The 24,105-nt window shown below is 39.1% G+C and overlaps 1 protein-coding gene across 1 annotated transcript in view; it reads left to right on the forward strand.

The window, feature by feature from the left end:
- CSMD1 (CUB and Sushi multiple domains 1) overlaps window positions 1-24,105 on the forward strand; it is a 519,075-nt gene that overhangs the window by 308,028 nt on the left and 186,942 nt on the right. Inside the window, exons 27-28 of the mRNA XM_035003847.1 lie at window positions 9,813-9,931; window positions 13,731-13,800. Coding sequence (XP_034859738.1) covers window positions 9,813-9,931; window positions 13,731-13,800 — 189 coding nt within the window. The remainder of the gene's footprint in view (window positions 1-9,812; window positions 9,932-13,730; window positions 13,801-24,105) is intronic.

The following is a 24,105-nucleotide window of genomic DNA, read 5'->3' on the forward strand; positions in this document are numbered from 1 at the left end:
CATTTACATTTAAAGTAATTACTGATGAGGAAAGGCTTGCTGTTGCCATTTTATTCATTTCTTTTCTGAATGTCTTAGAGCTTTTGTGTCCCTCTTTTCCTTTCTTGCTGACTTTTTGTGTTTTGTTGATATTTTTGTAATGATATACTCTAATTTCTCATTTCACTTAGTGTGTATTATATAGATACTTTCTTTGAGGATACCATGGAAATTACATAAAACTTCTTTAAGTAATAAGAATATATTTTAAACTGATAACAACTTCTATCACATACAAAAATCCTATTCCTTTATATCTGTTCTCCCCCTCTTTTTGATGACACAAATTACCCTTTTATATTCCATATCCATTTATGTAAGTTTGTAATTACTTTCTATGCTTTTGCTTTTAAAATTTTATAGCAGATTTAAATGTGATTTATGTACTTATATTATAATACTACAGGATTCTATATTTTTTACATATTTACTTTTACCAGAGAGTTTTATAATTTTACATGGTTTACTATCACTATCTACTATCTACTATCACTTCAATTTGAAAGACTCCCTTTTGCACTTTTTTGGGGCAGGTCTCGTGGTGCTGAACTCCCTCAGTTTTTGTTTATCTGGAAATGTCTTGATTTCTCCTTCATTTCTGAAGGGCAGTTTTGCTGGATATGGTATTCTTTTTTGCCAGTCTGAAATTTTGTTTGTTCATTTGTTTTTATTTATTTGTTTTTTATCTTCCAGCATTTTAAATATACATCTGACTCCATTTAGCCTACAAGTTTTCTGATGAGAAATCCACTGGCAGTCTGATAGGAGGTTTTCTTTTGAACATTACAGTTTTCTTTTCTTTTGCTATTTTTAAGAAAAAAATGTTTTCTTTTTGCATTTTTGTCTGTGATAGTTTGATTATGATGTGTCTTAATGTAGGTTTCTTTAGAATTATCCTTGTTGGACTTCTTTAAGCTTCTTTAATTGGTATGTCCATTTCTTTCCTCAGATTTGGGCAGTTTTCAGCCACTATCTCTTCAAATAGATCCTCTGCCTTCATTTCTCTCTTTTTTTTTTTTCTTCCTTCTGGGATACCCATAATGCATATGTTATTCTGCTGAGTGGTCTTCTGTAATTCCCTTAAGCCTTATTCATTTTTCTGCCTTTTATTCTCCTCTGACTTGATAATTTCAAATGACCAATTTTCTTCAAGGTTGCTGTTTCTTTCTTCTGCTTAAGTCTAACGTTGGTCTTCTCTAATGGATTTGTCAATTCAGTTATTGCATTCTCTAGTTCAAAATTTCTGTTTGGTCCTTCTTCATCATTTCTTTGTTGATGTTTTTATTTTGTTCATGTATCCTTTTCTTGATTGAGTTGAGTGATTTATCTGTGTTCTCCTATAATTCATTGAGCAGTCTAATAAGAGTTATTTTGAATTCTTTGGTAATTCATATTTCCATTTCTTTAGGGTAGGTTTCTAAAGATTTAATTTGACCCTTTGATTGGGCCATTTTCCCCTATTTCTTTGTATGTTGTTTTACCTTCTGTAGCAACTTTGGCATTTTAAGCATCAGCCACCTCTCCCAGTCTCTGCAATCTGGTTTTATAGAGGGGAGACTTTCACCAGTTGACCCAACTAGAGATTCTGGAGAATGCTCAAGCCTTTTCTGAAGTTGTATTCTCTCAGGGCTTGTACATGCATCAGGAGAGGTTTCCTGGTTGCTAATCAGGAGGTTCCCCTTAGATCTGTCTGCTACTGTGAACTCTTGGTAGTTGAGCTCCCCCTCGCTCCTGTCTGCAGTACTGTAGATTCCAGTGTGGACCAGACCACATTTATTGCCTTTGTTCTGTGACACCAACCTTGCATCTGTTCCTAACAGCCCTTAGATTCAAGCAAGAGAGAGCGCAGTCCCTTGGGCAGCTCTCTAAAAAGTCAGAACATTGGATATATGTTCCACTGTTCTCTTTCCCTTCACTGGGAGAACTCAGGAGTTGGGACTTTCTTTTCAGTAGTGCTTACTATGTTATGGAGAGGATCTCTGGCCATGAATTTTCCAGCCAACTTCAGTGCAGTTGGCTTTTGCTTCTCTGGGATTCAGGAACCTTTTAATTGCTTTCTACATTTCTTCCAAGGGCAATTTGTCTGTACTGTTGTTAAGTTGGTATCTCCATTGGGGAAGGAAGGTCTAGGGCTTCCTATTTTGCCATCTTGAGACATCACTCCTAGACTTGATGTATTTTTTTTTTTTTAATAAGAGTTAAACAGTTGAAGGACTAGTTAAATTAATTCACATCATTCAAAGAGCAAAGAATATTTAAAAAAATATATTTCTTTATTATTGTACTACCAATTTCTTATGTTTGGCCTGAATGTTTGTACACAGTTGTAGTTTTTTGTTTTGTTTCGTTTTTAAAGATATGGTTAGAGTTGAGTTTTTGAAACCATGCTAATCAAAGCTTAAGTAAGATCCAACATATTAGATTATTTCATATTTGTCTTATGAATATGGTTTACTTGCAGACTTCTGGCAGTACAGATATTTTATTATCTAACAATGCTCATATTAGTCTGTAATGTTTCAAGTCTCTATAATAATAAATACCACAAATGTATGTTTACAATGATCAAATATCTATATGAAAGTGTTTAGTATTACACCTTAGGGATATGATAGAATACTATTAAACATGGATCGGCAACATCTTTTTGTAAAGGGCCAGAGAAAATATATTCAGCTTGAGGACTAGTGGAAGGAGTCAGTACAGAAGGAAATAAGCATGACTAGATTTGGCTCAAGGGACATTGTTTGCTAAATCATGTTATACAACATCAAACCAAGAAAAGGATATTAAAATTATCAGTATATTTTACTAAAAATACATTTTTCAATAAGGTTCCTTAATTCAGTCAGTTAATGTGATGATTTGGCCTATTGAATATTAAGAATTTCAATTAAATCGAATATTTTATATTTGCTTATTTAATGAAAAGCAAAAACATATGAACATAAAAGCATGTGTTAAGTGTGCATATGTGTACATATAGTCACATGTATTAAATGTCTATATTTTATTTGATAAGTATTACCATTAGTCTATCTGATATATAAATTAAACAATCCAAGATACTTTAAAAAATTATTGTCATTGTTATCCTTTTAAACACATATTTGACCTTTTATTCAGAAACCCTGGAAACGAAAATAAATGCACATACCATTAGATTCTTTCTGCGTAATTGAGGTTAAGTTCAAGTGTAAGGTTTGACATTTAAAAATTTCAACTACATTTAATGTTCTAAGTCTTCTGAGCTATATGTGTGTCTAGTACAATTTTAAGTGGAAAAAAATTCTTTAATTTGTAATAAATATCCCTATGGCAAAGAAGCCTGGCACAGTTATAGCTTAAGTGATCATTCTCAGCATGAAGAAAAGCATAAAAATTTAGCCATACACACATTACTGAAGATCCTATGTAAGACAGGATGTTTCTCTTCACTACAAGTGAGAGGATGTTTAGCAAAATGTCACTAGGGACAATTAATCTGTTCTATTTCATAGCATTTGTTCTTTATTAATGGGAAATATGAGAACATGTTATTTAGCAGCCAAAATATTTTTAACTAGTAATTGTGATCATTTTGCCATAATTTATTATCCTTTTATCCATTTATCAATTCAACAAAAGTGTATATGCTTATTCTAGGCCATGTGCTCGATGCACGCTATGTACAAAATGTCTTAGCTCTGGATGCTATAACAAAGCACCACAAACTGGGTGGCTTAAACAACAGACATTTATTTCTCACTGTTCTAGAAGCTGGGAAGTCCAAGATCCAAAACCTGACCTCCAAAAACCACCTTGGGGATTAGAGTTTCCAACATACACATTTTGGGGGTTGAGGGACACACAAACATCCAGCCTATAGCACTAATGAAGGAGAAGGAACCAGTTTGAGTTCTCCTGGAGTCTACAGTTTAATTAGGGAAGCTGAGCAAGTTGATGGAACAGGAAAAATTTTAACAGAGCTCTGCTGTGTGGTGGAGGAACACATAATTCACCGATAGTCAGAAGGCAGAGTGGGTAGCCCTGCTATTTCCTGGTCTTGTGAGCTTGGGGCGATGACTTTCCCTCTCCCCGTGAATGAGGATACTGGACAAGATCAGTGCTTCTCAGAGTGTTCTGCAGGACACTCCTGTCCTGTGTTGTTCATGGGTAGTACGCAGACCAAAATGGTCCTGTAATACATTTTAGAAATCTTTCAAATAAAGTTGAAGAGGATTCATCTCTGTAGGATTTCTCTGTGCCTTTATTATAGTATAATATTTTTCAAATCTCTAAGAGAGGTACAATATTCTATCTCCCCAAATTTATGCTATGACATCTCTTGACACTAGGCACACAATCCCTTTTGCTTTGAAGATTCCTTATGATGTACTAAGTGGGAAGAATAAAGAAAGCACTTATTATGTGGACTTAACATGCCCACAGTTTACAGAAAAGAGAAAATATTTTTAGCTCCACATACATGCTAAATTCTTAGACAATGATTTAAAAAGTAGTTTCTTTAATTCAGATACGTGATTATGGAGTTTCCCTATACACATTCTGTTGTCATGGAGATGTATTGACTCATAAAACAATGTAACTTGGAAGTCTGAATGTACAGGGTGACACTTGTTATGTTTATGCCTATGTGATCATGACATCTGACATTTAGTTCATGGATTGTCAGCCTCCCATGGCATCTCCCTAAGTGAAACTGTGATGTCTTTATTTGCTTATTTTCCAACACAGTGTCTGACCTTTAATGCAGGTTTTGATTTATGGGTTTACAGACTGTCAGTAACACTTCTGATTTAGGCTACACTACACCTATATGCATGTAATGGAAGATTTTTACCTACTAATTTTATGTGAGGGGATGGTTATTATTAATTTACTTACAAAAAAAATGGGCTCAACATTTTTTTTTCTTTTCAAAAATTAAGGAATAGCCTATGTATCCCTATAGTGCTTGGGATGACCTACCTATGTATTTAATAAAGCTCATGTATCTGCACATGTTCTTTGACCTCTTTGCCCTGTCAGCTAACACAGTTCTAGTAGTCTTACCATTCAGCTCTGCTTTCCCCTATCTGTGGTTTTTATCTTGATTATTGTTTTGAGCAGTGCCTCTAGAATGACATGCTTTTTTTTTTTTTTTAAGTTGTGATCTTTGAAAATCGTACATTACACCAGTCAAAATGAGGACAATGCTAAGTTGACAAAAAATGCTCAAAGTTGTCTCAACTGTATCTACACAGGCTCACTTTTCCTGCTCCCAACATTGGACAAACATTGCATGTTTATCATGGATTTCAAAATTATTTTTATTCTCAAGATTTGAGCAAACGGTTCTCTGAATTTTATCTAATAAATTTAGGATAATGACTACAATACCTTCCAGAGAACCGATGAGGCTACTTGTTATAATCTGGTTCATAACTTCCGCATTTGATGGTCAGTGGCAGGTAAAGCCATTAAACTGTAGATTTGGTTAAACTAGGACACTTGTCTTTTTAATGGCTTTGTTTTATATTCTCTGCCTTCTCAGACTAGACGCATGGGGAAATAAAGACTTTTTGAGCTACCTTCTAAGTCGAATCCCAATTTTATAAATCCACACATTTCAAAATGTCCAAAGTTTTACATGTGAAATGTGGTGCTACATAAAATATTTCTCCCTCTTTCATTGCTTTATAGCAATAAATCTAAATCTTTAGAACACTCAACAGTTAACTTCTCATTGTCACATTTAATTGGAATACCTCATGGTTCAGAATCAGGTGGCTCACGAACCACCTTTTAAAGAAACCTAGCTTTATAGTATTTGCTGTATTGTCATTGATAGTACAGAATATAAACATGCCATGCTTTGAAAAAACTAGAAATCTTTCTATAGAAACTTTTGCTCACAAAATGATAATATACTCTACCAGATGTCTCTCTTTTTGAAAAATTAATTTTGAATTTTCTTGCCAGATGGTTTTGTGTCACAACTTGATTTTAGAGAAGTTCTTTTATTTGTATATGTCTTCTGACATGTCTCATTTTGTGTCTAAATCAGTATCTTTTATTTGACTGGCTTTACGACTGTACCTGTCACGTATGGATACCGCCACCCATGAGTTAACATTAAAAATCAGGTTTGCTCCAACAACATTCTTCTAAAACTCTTCTCTTTTTAGGTGCTTTAAAAAGTGATGGACGCATGTATGGACTTAAACTGACTTCCCTTCCTGCTCATATTTATTTCCCTGCCTATTTCTTCTCCTATCTTCTTTATTTCACACTTCGATTAGCCTAATGATTAAATGCAAGTAATCCGCCCTCTTTCTGTACCAAAAATTCGTCAGTAAACCTCCTCCTGCCCACTAGCGGTCAGAAAGTTCATTGTTCTGTCTTCTAAGTTAAAAGACTTGCCTTACATTGTTACCAGCATTTCTGGGGCTGCCCCGCCTCCTTCCTGGTTTTCCTGTTTGGGTCCATAATGCACTCGGTTGCTTTTTCTCTAAAGGGTTTTACCGGGATCCTGTAGATCATGGGAGATGGTGCTTCACCGCTGTGTTGAACACTTCTGTCTGGGGCTGTGCTTAAACCCAGCTGGTTTGGAGATCTGAATCTGCCACACCTTCAACTCTCCCCTCCGCTAGAGTGATGGTTTTCTAAACCTAAAAATAAAAATCTTCCACTCATGACATAAATTCGTTGTTTTCACTGCGACTTGACTCAGTGTTGCCGGAGACATTGCATTGTTAGGAGAGAAACGTGATGCATGGAACATACTGGGACTCTGGTCCAGGGTAGCTCAATAAATATTTGTGGATGATCATATCAATCACTTATTTACTTATCTCTATGTAAATATATGTAGATGCTGTTACTAGGAAATGTCCCTAGAGACATCAAAAAACTTGGTGGTGTTAGCTTCTACCGTATACTGGATACCTCGCGACACTGAGAAGTGACAGGGGGATGTTTCTGTCTACAGATCAAATATCTGGGTCACCATATAACGGCTTCCTGGGTCATCAGATCAAACACTGATTAAAATGACTTTATGTATGCTTTTAATTTATTCAGAAAATGTATTACAATTCCCACAGGTACAGATAAATGCAAGGTTTTGGTTTTTATTCAGAGGATGAATAGGATTTACACATAGAATTTAAGGAAGGAGAAAATGAAAATAAGTTAACGTATAATACATATATATCAATCACCATGTAATAAATAAATATAGTAGGTAAAAGCCTGTTGTATCTTATATGTAAAGGGATGGGTATTTCATAACTAGAATTTAATTTTGAATTACTTGTTACATTTTTTTTTAAATTTCAAAATATGTTATCAGTTTATTTTGAACATTTTTGGGTTATTGATATTCTCTGGTCTCTCTGTGCACTTGAAGTATATCAAAATGATGATGTAATATCACCAAAAATTAGCTTTTTAGTATTTCAAGTTGTAATTAAATTTATACGAAGGCATTTTAAGTACTTTTTTCCAGGGTCAAATAAAAAAAAAAATAGTGACAGGTGGTAGGTGATCTTGCTCTGCTGTGATAGGAGAAAGGGTAAAATTTAAATACAATGTACATTCTAGAGTTAAGAAAGAGATAAATTAGATTTATACCAACAAAACAAGATAAAGGCCTAAGTGATTATATTTTTCCATATTTAGCAATTTTGTCATATATAAATATAAAGCCCCAATTATCTTGAAATTTTGTGCTGGGAATAAAAAAACATTGCCCCGCTTAATGCATATGGTGTTTTATACTTTTTAATATATAGCCATTTAGGGAAGAAACAATTCCAGTAGAAAAACTCCATGATAACACCTCATACCTGCTCATCCCAGATAAAATCAATGTGTTCCAAAGCTTGAAATTATCCAGCTAGTTTATGTACCAGCGGTGTCCATTCTGATGCAAACTCTGTAGCATGGTGTCCTCAAATGAACAATCACACCGTTGATGAAAAAAATAAAGACACGTTTCTCTCTTTGCTTCATTTCAGCTTTGGGGGGAAAGTGAGTCAAACTGGTGATTCTCAAACTTTAATGCATAAGAATTGTTAGGATGGTGTTAACAGGACCGTTCTGGTTCAACAGTTCTGAGCTAGAGCCAAAAGTGTGTGTTTGTCATGCTCTCATACCAGACTTTGAAAAGCAAGGAAATGGAGCAATTCAGTGCAGGCCAATGGACCATTCACTTAGGCACCGAGAGATGGGTTTATTATGTACATACCTATACCTGGAAAACTTGACCTGTTAATTTGACTTCCCTTTGTCCTTTCTTTAATATCAGATACAAGGAGTCGTGGTTATTAGCTCTTGGGAGACTTAGAGCAATATCATGCATCTAGTATAATGATATATGGTCATCAGCATGTCTGGTTTCCCCAGGAGCGGCCTGCTCAGGCTCTGTAATCTGGATCCAGCCTGCTGGGTGCGTGGGTGGGCACCACGTGGAGTTACATTGACTCCTGCTTGCAGAAGCCTATTGGGCTTGCTGCAGCCCATCTTGGGGTTCTTGGTAATTTTATCTTTGTGTAAGTGAAGACTGGGGCAGGGGGTGTGCACATGCGCAGAGGCGATGTGCTGGACAGCGCCCACACGCGTGGATGCGGTCCCGTGTGCAAGGTGAGCAGCGCGCATCCTCATCCTGCTCTGGGACCCACAACCGTGCAGCTGGCTGCCCTGCATAGACCTGTTCTTCCATTTCCCACCAGTTTTTGCCTCTGGATTGATTAAAGATGACCCACCTTCCCCATCCCAGCCATCTTACTCAGAGCCCCCAGTCCCAACCAGTTAACTAATCTGACCAATTCATTCCTATTAGTGTGGTGACCAAGAGCCGGAGCAGAAGTCCAAGGTCACATGAAGAACTTTAATCTGGGCTGCTGTAATGTCCTTCCCCATCTGTCACCCTGGAAAACCCATCCGTCCTGTGTAACCTGGGATGAGAGCAGACGTACCACACTGATGAAAAGGATTATTTGCAATCCCCACATCTTTAGCATCATTTCAGATGCATTTTTTATTCTATAAAATACCAGAGCTGCATATTTTGTCTATCTGTGCTATGCGGCTTATAGAGAGAGGTATCAGTGATAAATACTTAGAATTAGTTTTTCTATATTTTAGGCTGAATGCCAGTATTATGTGATGCATTAAAAAAATTGTCAGTGCCCTAACTAAAGGCAATTCCATCTAGAAAAGTGCCTGATTATAGTTTTAAGATCTGTAAATATTGGTCCTGTTTATCTGAGAACACACTGTTCATGAGAATTTTGTTGTCTTTAAATGAGAGAGAGAATATAAAATATTTGTTCTCATATTATGTTTTTCTGGAAGGATAGGATTCCCAGATTCACACTTAAAATTTTTCATAAAGATTGCCAACTATGCTTGAAAAACAAGAAAGCAAGAAAGCATTGTCATGGGTTTTGCATATAATAAGAAACATAATTTTAAAGGACCTTTTAAAATGTGCATGTGTTGGAATTGGAGTGTATAATAGTAAACATGGAAGCAGCAAATTGTATTATTTAAGGAAAAGCTTGATTCACTGCATGCTGAATATGAAATGTATTTAAGAATTAGCTAACAGCTGATTTAAAGTTACCTGAAGTCTTCTTGGTAGACTAACAAGAGAAAGAATTAAGGTCTTTGTTCATTTCCTCAGAAAGAGAGCCATAGGGGAAAAAAGCTATTTTGTTATTCCAAAAATAAGCATGTTGTTTATATTGCATACTTCCTAAGCATTTGTCCCTGCATTTCTGCAGCTGTGGGTCTCTCCGCATGCCAAGAACCAGCCCTTCCCAGCAACGGCATCAAAATAGGAGATCGGTATATGGTGAACGATGTCCTCTCCTTTCAGTGTGAACCCGGGTACACCTTGCAGGTATCTTCCTTTTGAGATTTGGGAATAAAGAGGGTTAAACATAGGAGTCCTTGGCCAGCTCGGGGAAGCCGATGCCCGAGATTTGTACCTGGAGAACTAATTTAGTTTCTCTCACTCTGGTTGTAAATCAAAGTAGTCACATTAAGCCATGCATGCTGGTAATCTTAACTGTAATGTGGAAATAGCTTCTAACGAGGATGCACTCTTTCAAAGTTGAGCATCTTGTTTTCGTAATTATTTTATTTCAAAATGTATGTTCTCCCCATAAGTATGCAGATAAAATTTCTTTTTTTTTTTTTAAGATTTTATTTATTTATTTGACAGAGAGAGGCACAGCGAGAGAGGGAACACAAGCAGGGGGAGTGGGAGAGGGAGAAGCAGGCTCCCCACTGAGCAGGGAGCCCGATGTGGGGCTCGATCCCAGGACCCTGAGATCATGACCTGAGCCGAAGGCAGATGCTTAACGACTGAGCCACCCAGGCACCCCACAGATAAAATTTCTAAGGGACAAAGTATTGACACAAGTCTCTTTCAAAGCATCACCCCAATAACCCCTGTGCACACTGTTCTCATGGTCTTTTGGGCAAATCATCATTCTGTACATATTCTTGCCAGGTACTGTGGTGCTCAAATAATAGGTTTCAATGATTTCCAGGAAATATTGAGGAGTCGTTATCATTTTTTATAATTTTATATAAAAGTTTTCATGAACTTTTATAACCTAATATGTGCCAACATTCATTATGTTCTGTTATTTTTTCTGGTCTAATCATAAATAAGCTTACTCGCAAAATAGTTTCTGTCACTTAACATAATTCTTATAGGATTCTCCCTGCCAACAATGACTATTAATAGTCTACACATGCATATTACAAAGTCAAGCAGAAAAAGTTAAGCCTAATTATGTGTCTCCTCTTCGGTTATTTCAGGTAATAGAGTACTTTTGGTTGTCTGCTTATTACCACATTGAAGCTGATCATATTTTAAGGAAAAATATATTAGTTCTATTCTTTAACTGACTTAAACAAATGAGCTTGAGGAAGCATCAGAAAAGAGTCGCAAAGGTACAGCGGGGAAAAGACACCACTGCGTATAGTCTGTGATCTGCAGTGTGTTGTAGGAAACACTGCAGAGCGGAGACAAGTCACAGACATGCCAGCAACCCCTGAGCGGTGACGGAGTACCCCCGACGCACATCACACACAAACCCGCATCTGTCCTGGGCGACCCCGTGATGTGGGAGCTGGGAGGCAGGTCTTTCCTGGATGAGAGGGGAAGCTGAGCCGGGGGGCGAGGGTGCGGGGAGAGAGAAGAGCTGGGAAGGCATCCCAGGCGAGCACCTAGTGCAGGGCACAGCAAAGGAACCATCGCCGCTGTTACTGTAAACTAACATCAGTGTGGGAAGTCACCTTCATAAAAACAGCCACAACCTGCAGATGTTGGTGGGCACTGTGATAATTGCCGGGACTCTAGAAAGGATGGGCAGACCCTCCTTTGCAAAGCTTAAGAATTACTGAGGGACCTTGCATACAGGTTCTGCCTCTAAGCAAGTTTTTAAACAAGCACATGGAGGCTATTTTAATGGATTCTTTAAGACAAAACTTAACCACATTATAGTATAAAGAATTCTGAGTCACATCCCACGGGCTTCATGTAGAGGGACACCACAGTACCTACTGATACGTCATTATTATGTCCTTTTTTTTTTTTTTTTTTTGCTTGCTTTATAAATGAACACGAATTCCCACATGAATACTTGCTTTGCTCGTGGACGTTCATCTTCTTTCTACTCATTCATTATGTCACTTTGCAGTTACTATGAGAATCCTTTTATAAATGACACCTTTGCAGCCCTCAGAGAAGAACACAGAAAGGAGGATTCTGGAAGGACCCTCCTTAGGATGGGTTGTTTAACAAACTGCTTGCAGATAAAGGCCTGTGGACACACATCTGCAGAGCCCTGCCAGGCTGCTCATTAGCTCTGGTTTTCAAATGCAAACTAAGCTATTGGGTCTTCTTTAGGGACTGGGCCAAACTTTGACTTCACAAGCTACTGTGTTTGGCATTCACAGGAGTGAAAAAGGATCCTGGCTTTTTTTTTTTTTTTAAGTTGCTAAAAATGGACAACACATTTGCTAACATGTTAACATAATCCCAGCATGCATGAATGACATACCATTTATGAAGAGTTCACACACAGATGTGCATGGACCTGCATGCCTTGGGAGCTTCCTGGATGCAGTACAGAGGTGCTATCCCTTGACACGCAGAGGGAATCCTGCACCTTTGTGCACTTGAGGATTTCCATCTTCCCCAGCCTTGTTTCGGCGTCCTTTACAAGATGAAAAGCTGAAAACAGGAAATTCTTATTTTAAACTAGTAAATACATAGAGTCCTATCTTGTTTTCAATCCATGATACGCATTCCCCAGCTGGAATAACTAATATAAAATGTTTGTGCCAGAATCAATAACAGAATATGACCTAGATTGATAATAAATGACTATTTTATTGGTAGTCATCGATAAATGTCTTTAAAGGCCTTTGCACTTTACGTTTTCCATAATTCAGGAAGAAATTTAGTAAAGATAATTAAACGTATCAGAAAACGAGTGCACACAGAGCATGAATGTTAGCAGGAAATGTACTGCACAGAAGGTCTTCTTTAAGAATAAATACAGTCTCCTTTTGCTTTAGTGACTTTTTAACATATCAGAAAGTATTAGAAAATGAGCTTTGTGGCAGATGAATCGTGTATGAAATATTTCTGAGCTTAGGGAATTGGTTTGTCATTGACAACTGCATTAGTGCAGATTCTTGTCTGATGCGTCCCCAGTGTGGCCACGATTATTTGACATGAATTAAAGATTTGTTTCCAGTTGGCTCTGTGCCAATTATGGGTGGCAAATGGAAACTCACACAATCAGTACCCACAGCAGATGAGACCACCGAGTCACACAGAAGAAAAAAAAATAAGTAAAAACGAATAGTCTGCACAGAGGTGTCCGTTTACTACCTTCTCTTTTAGAGTGAGATTTTAGCACAAAACACAGAATTTAACTTGCTGCCGTGTGATTTTTAAAACAGAAGTAATAGGACAGATCTTTTTGAAGGTTGAATGTTGAAAACTTCATATATTTAAAGGATAAAGAGACCGTGGGTGATGAGGATTAATTTTATTGCGGCCACAATTCTTTGGCAGTTTGTGAGCCTGTCTGATAATACAATGAATATTAAGCCTCCTTTTTCTCTGATGAAGGAGCAACTGACCCAGTTCTTTGCAGGACCATAAGGGGTGTGTGATTTGTTAGTGAACTCTAAGCAGGGAAGGTGATGAAGTAGGTGCCTTCTCAGAAGCAGATCACATACTGCTGACCTTCCGCCCTTCAGATCGATCCCTAGTATTTCCTAATCATTTACAGCCTCCCAGATCAAAAGCTATAACTTCTGATGATTAAAAAAAAAGAAAAAGAAAAAAAAGCACAAAGATGTGTCTTTCCCAAGCCATCCCGTTAAGCATCAGGAAAGGATCATGTCACAAACAGACCATTGAAAGGGACACTGCAAGATTTTGGTGATAGTGAAAAGAAGTACAGCGGTTACGGATTTTTTTTTTTTTCTTCCTATCTTGATTCCAAGTATGTGATGTGATTCATTGACAAACATTAGTGGACTACATTCCACGATTTGCGGTTTGTAATTTAAAAAGGAAACCAAAGGAGGCACAGATAGTCTCACACTGAGTCCTTACAAACTCTGTCTGCAGTGATGTGAGCTTTATTTCCTTTTCTCTTAAACAGGGCCGGTCCCACATTTCTTGCATGCCGGGACCTGTGCGTCGCTGGAACTACCCGTCCCCGCTCTGCATTGGTACGGACGCTGCCCCTGTGCGTGGGAACTAGCAATCACGCAGCGGTCAGCTCCCGGAGCTACTCTTCCAGGCTTCAAATGACACACTTTTAAAGTCCTTTCAAAACCGTTGTTACTTAATAAACACATCATGATGCAATAGAGGTGTAGCAAAAATTGAACATGCATCTTGTCCCACGAGAGGTGCTGGCTCAGCCGTCTCATCATCTTAGGACCAAGCTACACGGGCTAGATGTAAGATTGCTATAGCTCGAGGCGCTAGACTCCAATTACCTTTGTATCAGGAGGCCAGTGGATTAATTATGAGAAGCAAGGAACACAGCAGCTCTGAAAGTCTGAGCACTGTTCTGTGTAGGCCTTTGGGCCCCAGGAAAATCGAGTTTCCAGAAACGAAATTCAGAAATACAAATAAGTGACTTGAAGTTGGAGAGAGAGTATTTTATAGGAGAAAGGGAGGGGTCCGCCTGTGGATGTGCTCATTAGGACGGGGATCCAGCCTCCCTCTGTAGGGAAAAGCGTTCCAAACACAGCATTGTAAGAGGAAGAACTGGTGTCCAGGGCCCAATTAACTGCATGGAGGACGTGGTCAGAGTGATTCCCTGGGCAGAGCAGGTGGTTTTCGCTTACCTCCATTATTTTTATTTATTTATTTATTTTATTATGTTAGTCACCATACAATACATCATTAGTTTCTGATGTGGTGATCCATGCTCCACTGTTTTCGTGTAACACCCAGTGCTCCATGCTTACCTCCATTATGGGAAGACCTTGATGTGTAAGGCCCCTTAAACTCTGCCCGGTCTTCCCCTCACTTGGGCCTCAAGCTTGGCCACCACCCATCAGCTGTCTGTCTGGCTCAGGAATCTTCACTTACAGCTCAGGTGACCACACAACTTCGTTGGGTCCTACCCTCAATGTGCAACTCAGTCTACCCCGGATGCACACTTCCTGCCTTCCTCAAACCCTGTTGCACCTCCTGAATCCCCTTCCCAGGTGACCCCCATGATCATCACCTGTTTTGTATAATCTGGATATTATCTCAGCTTCCATATCATCCACCAAATGCAGAGTTCCTCACCCTTGCTGGCCTACCACCTAAATGGTCCCCAGTCTCAATTCTCACCTGTTAAGTCCTCAGCCTTAGGTTCTCACAGGCTTCTAGCACCTTCACGGCCCCTTCTAAGTGACTGCCATCAGGATCCTAACTTACAGTCCCCCAGTTTTGGGGATCCTCCTACTTTATCAGGAGGAGGAGCTTGTGAACCTGCACACGGCCCCACAGGTCTACTCCACGCCCACGCCCCACCCCGAACAGCATCTCCCAGCTTCAGGGACCTGCTGGCGATTTGGTTCTGGTACCACCTGCCCTCCCGCTCTCACTTCCCCAAAACATCCGAAGCCGCCACTCGAGCCTGTGCCCCGGTGTCTATGCCCTTCCCTGTGCCCCGCCGCCTGCGAGCTCCATGCTGGCCCCCAATTTGGGCCCCAGGCCAGAGGAGAAGGCAGTAATACATCTCTCTTTATGTGAAAGGTTGATATTTTGTTCATCACAGTCTTGTTTTTTGTTTTTTGGGTTTTTTTGTTTGCATTCCTTTTGATGTTTCCAAATATTGCACCAACATATTGTTTGAGGGTCCAGGTTCGTTCTTAAAGTTTGCACCTGAGGGACACCTCCCTCACTGGCCTGACCCTCACCCCAGCAATGACAAAGAGTCATTTCTATGATGTGGATGACTCTACTTTTTCTCCTTCAGCTGTAATGTCATGTAGCTCAGGTTAGTCTCCTTGCTACACCCAGGACCTTAAAGACAGAGCCGGGCGTCCCTCAGCACTCTACTGTGAACACGTGGTAGGCTCTCAGTAACTTTGATTCCAGAATGACCAGTAGATGACAACATGGGTCATTATGACAGTGACCACGGACGCTTCGTTCATAGTCCCTCTCTTGCTTCCCACACGTGGATGCTGTGTGTGGTGCACTCGGAACCCCCTGGTCTCTAGAACGCAACCTTTGAGCATCTTCATATTGCACATGGTGTTTCAGGAGAAAGTGGTCAGCTTTCCTGAATAAAGGCACGTGATTTTAAAGGCCACAATATAGCCTGGAAAGTGTTCTTAAAGCTACTCAGACGGGGTTCTGAATCCATTTGTAGAGGAGCATGAGAGCTTAGGGTTCCTTCAGGCCCCCCCAGGGAAAGCGAGAGAGTTACTCTCTGTTACCTATTCCTCTGAAAGCCTGATTTTCCCCCATCTCCCACAAATCCTCGGTATTAGATGGTTTTTAGTAATCTGTAACTTCATTACCTTAAACGGTAAACAGATGGAGTCATATACAGGAGAAAATAAAACTAAGCCAAACCTTTAAAACAGAACTGCAGGAGACAGCCCATGTCCCAGTATCCCCTGTAATGTTCATCACAGTTATTTGCTTACAAGTGAAAATATTCCCTGGTGACCAGTACCTGTTTTCCTGAAAGTGATTTCTTGGTAAAATTAAATGTCTAGGTTACCCCGTCACCAAAAACTTTGAAGTTATTTGTACAGAGATTGGAAATCCCAGGTGTGACCTGGAAGGGAGAAACAGAGAGATAATGGGTGTCAAGCTCAGGGGACTGCATCCTCCCTCCCTTCCTTTTACTTATAGAGCATCCATCTTCCTGTTTGTTTTTTGGTGAAGAACCTTCCCTGAAACTTGGGAGTTGAAAAATTTTAACTTTGAAATGAAATTAGCTCACAACAGGTATTCAATCAAACAGCGTGTCATTGCTGGTACTCTGTATTAGGGGAGGACATGTTTTATTCAAATAATTAACCTATATTAGCCAAATATCATTGATTTTTATCTTTTAGTTAGCTTGCCTCATATATTAGCAAATGTCGAAGATACATCAACTTCCGTAACACCTGCTCACTCCTAACTTTTTACAAGCTGTAGAGAAAGGTTTTCCACTGGAAAACTCACAAACGACCTGTAATAAATCTCCAACTCTGATCTGAGAGATTGAAAGGTGTTTTTTTGTTTTGTTTTATTTTGTTTTGTTTTTGCTTTCTTTTTCTTTTTTTTTTTTTTTTTTTAGCTGTTAGCTTCAAATTAATATAAACTGGGGGATTTTTAAGACTAGAAATCTGTAGAGAGATAATATTTTACTTATTAGCTCTTAGAAATTTCAAATCCTAATGAAGACAATTTATATCCAAACACTTCTCTACAGATTACACAGTGTCAGGCACCATTCTCAGAGCTTAACCAATCTTAACCATTTCAAACATCACAACAAGCCCCAGAGCGGCCAAGGTGTTTGCCAGATCCTTCCACCCAGCTGGCATTCCCTACACCATGGGGTCTTTCCAGTGGGGCATGCCCTGTGCCCTGGAGTAAAAATTCCACATATCATCACCAAAAAATCAGGAATTTGCACAAAATAAGAAAAACAAATTCAGTAAGATGTAAGATCCCCAGCTATTTGATAGTAATCAACACTCTGTCCTTTGGAGACACCATATTTGCCACTAACTCTCTACATAGGCTACTGGTAGCAGGAGGTCAGTTTACCAAATGGTGGTAGACAGGAAGGCCTTGGGAAGAAGGCTGAAACTTGATTGTAGCATTGAACAAATATACGGTAAGACAAGTCCATTGGTGGAGTTTTTTTAAATATCACAAAGGAAAAAAAGATGGATGCACATCCTTTGGGAGCTCTGTTGTTACACCCACCCAGTGATTTTTGTACGTTTTAGATAAAGTAGGATTACATTTCGTGATAACTAAGTACTGGAGGAATTAGGTGTGAGAGGAATCTGTGTGAGAGGAGATCTAGCCAATGCCCAGGCACTCCCATCTATCTTCACGACACTGTCTAAGCCTTCATTTCTGTCTTCACAACACCCAGAGTTGGCCCACGTGAACCGAGATGTTGCTATTGGTGACTTCCATCACCCAGCCACTGAGCCAGATGTTCCTGCAACATGATCCCAGTCCTTAATTGGAGATGTACATGGATGCTTATAGTTTATAATTCCCAATCTTTCCCTCTTCTTTTTCATGAAAATCATGTTCAAAATCAAAAGGGCCTCTTTAAAAATGTCACCCTTACTTCGCATGTGTCTTGGTGTTGCTGCCACTGATTTGTCATTTTCATGTCCGTCTGTCCTGTGGTTGGACAGACATGTTTACTATCATCGCAGGGTGAGAGACCTGAGGGGAGGGATATTACTGCTAAATATGTTTAGGGATGCCACTCAGATCCACCAGCCTGCCTTCACCAGAATGGGCAGACTCATGGATAAAGTGCATCCCGGAGCCTGTGTCTCCACATACTTGGTATTCCCACAAAAAGGGCACCTCGAGAGGTCATACTCTGACTGACAACAATAGTGACATTCAGGCTTCTGCTGGCATTATTCACTCATCCCACAAAACTACATTTTTATTTTTTTTAAACCTACATCTTTAATAACTTATACAGTGTCAAAACCCAGAGTAGGATTCCCTAGCTTGGGCCATTACGATGTTCACCAGACTTGATTTTTTAAGACTATTAAGATTTTTCCCCATATCAAATGTATCCTCAACAGATAAAGTGTTCCTACATTGGTGGTTAAAAAGAAAAAAAAAAAGAAGAAGAAGAAGACTGCACTACAGGCCCTGAGTGGAGATTCAGAGATCTCTGAAAGAGGTTCCTGCCAATACCTAGTTTGCCTAATAAGAACATTGTTAGAATAGCAATAAAGCCTTTTAATGTGACTTCCTGCAAAGATGTGACATCATCTGCATTACTTTGAAATATAAGAAATTGCCATTTTAATAGGTCACAAATGGTCAAGGGTCAGAATTTCATCTGCTTCAACATACATTATTTGACAAGTGTGTTATAAAATCAGTTGTTTCTTTAGAGTCAAACTTCAGCTACAGTAGGCATAAAATGTGAGTAACCCAGGTCAGGCCAGGAAGCTCAGTCCATGCCTGGTCATGACAATGAGTGTAAGGTTTCCCCGGGGAGAAGGTGGTTTTGGTGAGCTGCACTCCAAAACAGAACAGAATTCCAAAGGTAACATACCCTGCTTAAAAGGTCGGTCCTGGAGCCGGATGGAGCTGGTATAATATTCTAGTTGTGTTGTTTAGGCAAACTGCTTCATCTCTTCAGGCTTGGTTTCCTAATCTGTAAAATGGGTAACAACAGCACCAACTCCATTTTTAGGGTTTTATGAGAATTAAGTCATGCTGTGTGTTTACTTAGCCTGGTAGGTAGCACATGGTTACCAATGAATAAATAGTAGCTAATACTACCACTCAATAAATAGCCACCCATAACCTGAAAGTCATGGGGTGCCTGATGAATATGCATTAAACTGACAAACATTTCCTGAGTCTCTGTGCACCAGAAGTAGATATATTTTGAAAACAGTCTGTTCTTAAGTAGTTGACCTGGGAGAGGGAGAACCAGACCCATAAATATAACTAGTCATTGCATCAATTACAGCAGCAGGAAGTAAATCCTCTTGCTAGAAAGCAATGGCCCCCAGCACTAAGCACGCTTGTCCACTTCACAGCAACCTGCGGAGGGACGCTGAGCAGCATGGGGGGCGTGATCTTGAGCCCAGGGTTTCCAGGCGCTTACCCCAACAACCTAGACTGCACCTGGAAGATCGAGTTGCCCATCGGCTATGGTAAGTGAAAGTTTTTTTTTTTTAATTCCTAAAAATTCAACTTTTTAATTTCTATCTTGGAAAGATTTCCACTGAATAAAAAATGCATCTTCTTCTGTTGACATAAGTGTCTTTAATCGAAAGTGGCTTAGAAATTTAAATAAAGCTTTGGCAGAATAACTTTAAGAACAGAAAGTTATTAAAAATCAATTCAGCCATGCAGCTCTTTTCAAGGCAAATTAAATTAGATGGATGATGATAGAGTAGGCACATGAAGTATAAAATGTAGCATCCCTAATTCAATTATCCATCTATTTATATTACCACATTTTATAATCGATTTCTGGAATGTAATAATGGTTGTTGTTTCTTTGGAATGATTTTTAAGGCTTTTTCAGATTATGACACATTTTAGGACTGTTCTATAAATTTTTGTAATTATATATTGCATTGATTTAGGTTCATGAAAATGCCTTTTTATAATATTTAGTTAGGGACTTTCAGGTTATCTACATTAAATAATTCATAATTTAAATTGTTATAGACACTAAAATCTCATTATGGCCTTTTCCAGAAATTCATGGTCTTTGTGAAATTTTGATTCCCTATCATGCCTTTCCTTGTCTGCATCATGATTTCTTTCATATTTGAGTTCATTAATTTGGGTTTTGTGATATTCTCCAAAGCAGACGACAGGTAGGTGTACCAAAGTAGGTCCTCACTGAGTGTCCTAGGATATGGTGATTGAGAACTTAACTACTAAGTGAAATGTTAGTTGAATGATGGATGAACTTAAGCCCAAGTGGAAATCACTGCCCTAGATCATATTGCTTATTAGGTTTTCAAAGCTTTGCCTTGTGCCCAGAGTAGCAACATTAGGAGGAGTGCAGAATGGAGAGGAAGGGGCCACTTGCTCAGCAGAGAGCAACCAAGAGGAATCGTGGGCAGGAGGGCCTGGAGGGCATTGGTCAGATGTGCAAGCATGGACATGCTGTGCACAGACACCAAGTGTTACACCAGGGAAACAGGGGAGTGTGGAAGGGCACCCCCACTGGGGAGACCTCATGGGAGGTCCCATTAGGGTCTTTAAGGGGCCAGCCAGAGGGCAATTGGGAACAGGAACGGGAGAGAGCACAAAAAGATTACAAAGGCTCTCTACTTCTTCCAGGTTTTTTAGTGCAGTTTTGTTTTTTCGATCATCAACTCTCTGAGCATCGGGGAAGTAGTTCTGCCCTGTATTGAACCAACATTAGCTCAGCTATTGTCAGCGGTCTGTTTCCCTTCCATGGGGATCTGAAGATATGGGTGTGGTTGATTCAATGGTTGAGTCAGGCAGTGGGTTGGATCGGACATGCATGTGACCCACCGTTTTCCAACAGCATCTTATGGCCCTTGAGGGTCACAGGCTTATTAGACAAATGACCACGGTAGTTAAAAGCAGAGATTCAGAGAAACGCAGGCCCACTCCAGCGCTGACTCTGATAGAGTATGGTCTACTGAAATGGGAAATGTGCTTTTCTCATCTTAAAAACCAAAAGAGCCACATAGGGTTATGGTGAGGACTAACTAAAACGATTCAGGAGGAGTTCAGCACAGGGCCTGGCTGTGTAAACAGCAATAACAGAAAACAAAGAAGTCAGCTGTTTTTTTTTTTTTATTATCATTCCAAGTATTTCCCACTTTCCTTTCAAATCTCATGGGAAATATATTATTCATGAATGGATATAAATATTTCATTAGCTTGTTTTTCCAACTTGACCATTCTATGATTGAGAAGGTTATTGTCTGGCATTTCTCCTTATGTTGCTCACGAATAAGCCAATATGAAAGATAATAATTTAGGGGGAAAAATCAGTCAAGTTGTCTTATGGTCATGATCTATGAACTCAAAATATTTATTTGAAGAAATGCCAAAATTTTGGCATTTCAACAAAAAAAGATTTATGAAATGTTATAATTAAAATAATTTAAGCCTTTAAATATTTTATATTACATAGTACTGGGTTTTGAAAGCATCTTGAAGAAAAGGCAAAAAAACTTTATGTCTTAAATCCTAAATACATACAAAATAGTATCACTGTCTCTAGTTTTTTTAGAAAGATGTAGTTATGCTTCAAAATACAGTTGACCCATGAACAACCTGGGGCTTGGGGTGTTGACCCCTGCATAGTCGAAGATCCAAGCATGACTTTTGATCCCACAAAAAATTAGTAATAGTCTACTGTTGACCAGAAGCCTTATCAATAAAATGAACAGTTGATGAACACGTATGTTGTATGTTATATTTTTATTATATACTGTATTCTTACAATAAACTGAGCTAGAGAAAAGAAAATGTTAATAAGAAAATCTTAAGGAAGAGAAAATACACTTACAGTTCTGTACAGTAAAAAATCTGCCTACAGATGGACCCATACTGTTCAAGCCCGTGTTGTTCAGGAACCAACTGTAATATTACAGATTCAGTGTAATTCAGCAGGTTTGCCTGTGATAAATTTTATAATCTATAAATATCCTTCTAAACATCAAGTTACAAATTTAGGGAGAAGGCATGTAAGTGGTGGTAGGTTCCTCGACATGGTGAATATTTGGGATTTTTCCATACCTGCTAAAAAAGCTTTCCGAGGTTTAAAAAAATTACAGAGCATTTTGCTGATGTTGAGAAAACTTTACAGCCTAGCTTTCAACCCCATATGAGATTTTTGAAACTCTTAAGTAAATTAATTTTATCTATTCCTGGTCTTCTTTTTTTTTTTCCTTCTTTTATGTCTGCCTCTTCTCCCTTGTAATAACATGGCTCGAAACACCACCTCTCATTTTGCTCTCAGATGCACACATATGAGCCCCCCGTTTTCAGCCGCATGTGATGTATTTTCATCTGGGCATCTGAAGGTGTCACAGACTCCATTCGAATTCAAATTCATAACTTTTCTTCTTCTCCTTTACTCAGTCTATTCTGCAGTGGATTCTTCTATTTCATTCCCTCTCTGTACCTCCAGCACTATAGTTCTCCCTGCGGCTTCCCTTTCCCTCAACCTTATCTTGGCCGTAGGATCATCCCAGGCTCACCCAAGTCATAGGCAAACATCAGATTGCTCCCCGGGAAATTCTGAGAAAGTAAGTTTGGGCTTGAAACCCAGGAACCTACAAGTTTAAGTTAAACACTCCAGAGGTTTCTTAGAAAAAACAAACAAACAAACAAACAAACAAACAAACAAACAGGAGAATAGCAAAGATGACTATTATCACCTTTAATGATAATCCCCCCCATCTCCCATATTATATCCTATTAGCACCAAACCTTAGGGTGATTCTGGAATATCTCCTGTAATCAGTACCCAGGACAGGGCTTCTGTTTTCCCAGTGGGATAGGTAGGGAGATTGGGAAGATATGATTCTACAGATGTCACAGCAGATGTTTTACCTGGAAAATTTCAGCTGTTAGGATGATCTTGGTAAGCAAAGTGGAAGGGATTTCCTCCTTCAAGGCATTATGTGATGGGTATTTTACATTAACAAATGTGATAGAGTTAACTGGCTCTTCCCAATGAACACGCTCGTTGGGCACATTGCTACCACTTCTCACCACCCGCACCTGTCCTAGATCTCCTGCCCGTGTGTGTGTGTGTGTGTGTGTGTGGTGTGTATCTATGGAGGGGGGTCTCCTAACAACCCTTTCTGTATCTGAGGTTTGGGAAACCATTTTAAATAATGTATGTTGTAGTATCTCTGGGAAGTTCATCAAGAAATGGACACTGTGGGGAACTTGCTTATATGACACAAAGAGAAGATTAGATGATTTCGAATATGTACTTAAACTTGAAACACTAAATACCAAGGAAAACGATTGCTTAGCCCAGTGGTTCTCAGCTTTGGCTGTGTCCAAGAATCGTTGGTGGGGGTCAAGTTGTTGCAATGTAATTCCTGTGGCTGGTCTCCATGCTCTGTCTCAGCACTGCTGGCCAGACGGGGAAAGGGGATCCAGAGTTTTCTTAAAAATAAATTCCATTTCAATATTTTTACAGTTTTCTCATTTCTTCAAATGCTCCCTCGAGAATCTGCACATGCATTCCTGTGTTCTTGATTTTCAGGTGTAGTTTTTGGTTGCTCGGGGCATTGGTGACTATTGTGCTGGTAAACACAGATGACTTCAGTTCCTCCAGCTTCCTGAATAATACATTTATGAACATGGCATCATTGCCTTTTTTGAGGTCTTTCGTTCATGGAGGATTTTATCGGGGTGTTTTGAATCTTTCAAACTGGATTGCATGGGACTGCCTCATAGATTATCTGAACCATTAGTTAAGCAGCTACCGGCTTAGTCAAATAATTTGATTAGTCAATAGTTTAATTAAACAGGCTAAATGAATAGTGGCTTTGGCAATATGTGGAAACTACCTTTGTCTCGCATTGCTAATTACTCGTTCCAGTGACAACTATTTCTTGCATCCCGTCTCAGGGAGAGAACTAGGCTTTCCAAGTGATGGAGGGGTTTGGAGCAGAAGGCTGGACAGCAGGTGTCCTGAGTGCCCATGTCTGGGGGCTCTGAGCTGAGTAGAAGACTTAGCACTATCGGTCACTGGTGCGATGAATTTGCACAAGTTATCACAATGTTTTTGAACCTCATTTCCTTATCTTTAAATTAAATATCACTGGGGT

The sequence above is a fragment of the Mirounga leonina genome, unplaced genomic scaffold, assembly GCF_011800145.1.
Source record: "Mirounga leonina isolate KUSES-001 unplaced genomic scaffold, KU_Mleo_1.0 Mir_128, whole genome shotgun sequence".
Taxonomy (NCBI): domain Eukaryota; kingdom Metazoa; phylum Chordata; class Mammalia; order Carnivora; family Phocidae; genus Mirounga; species Mirounga leonina.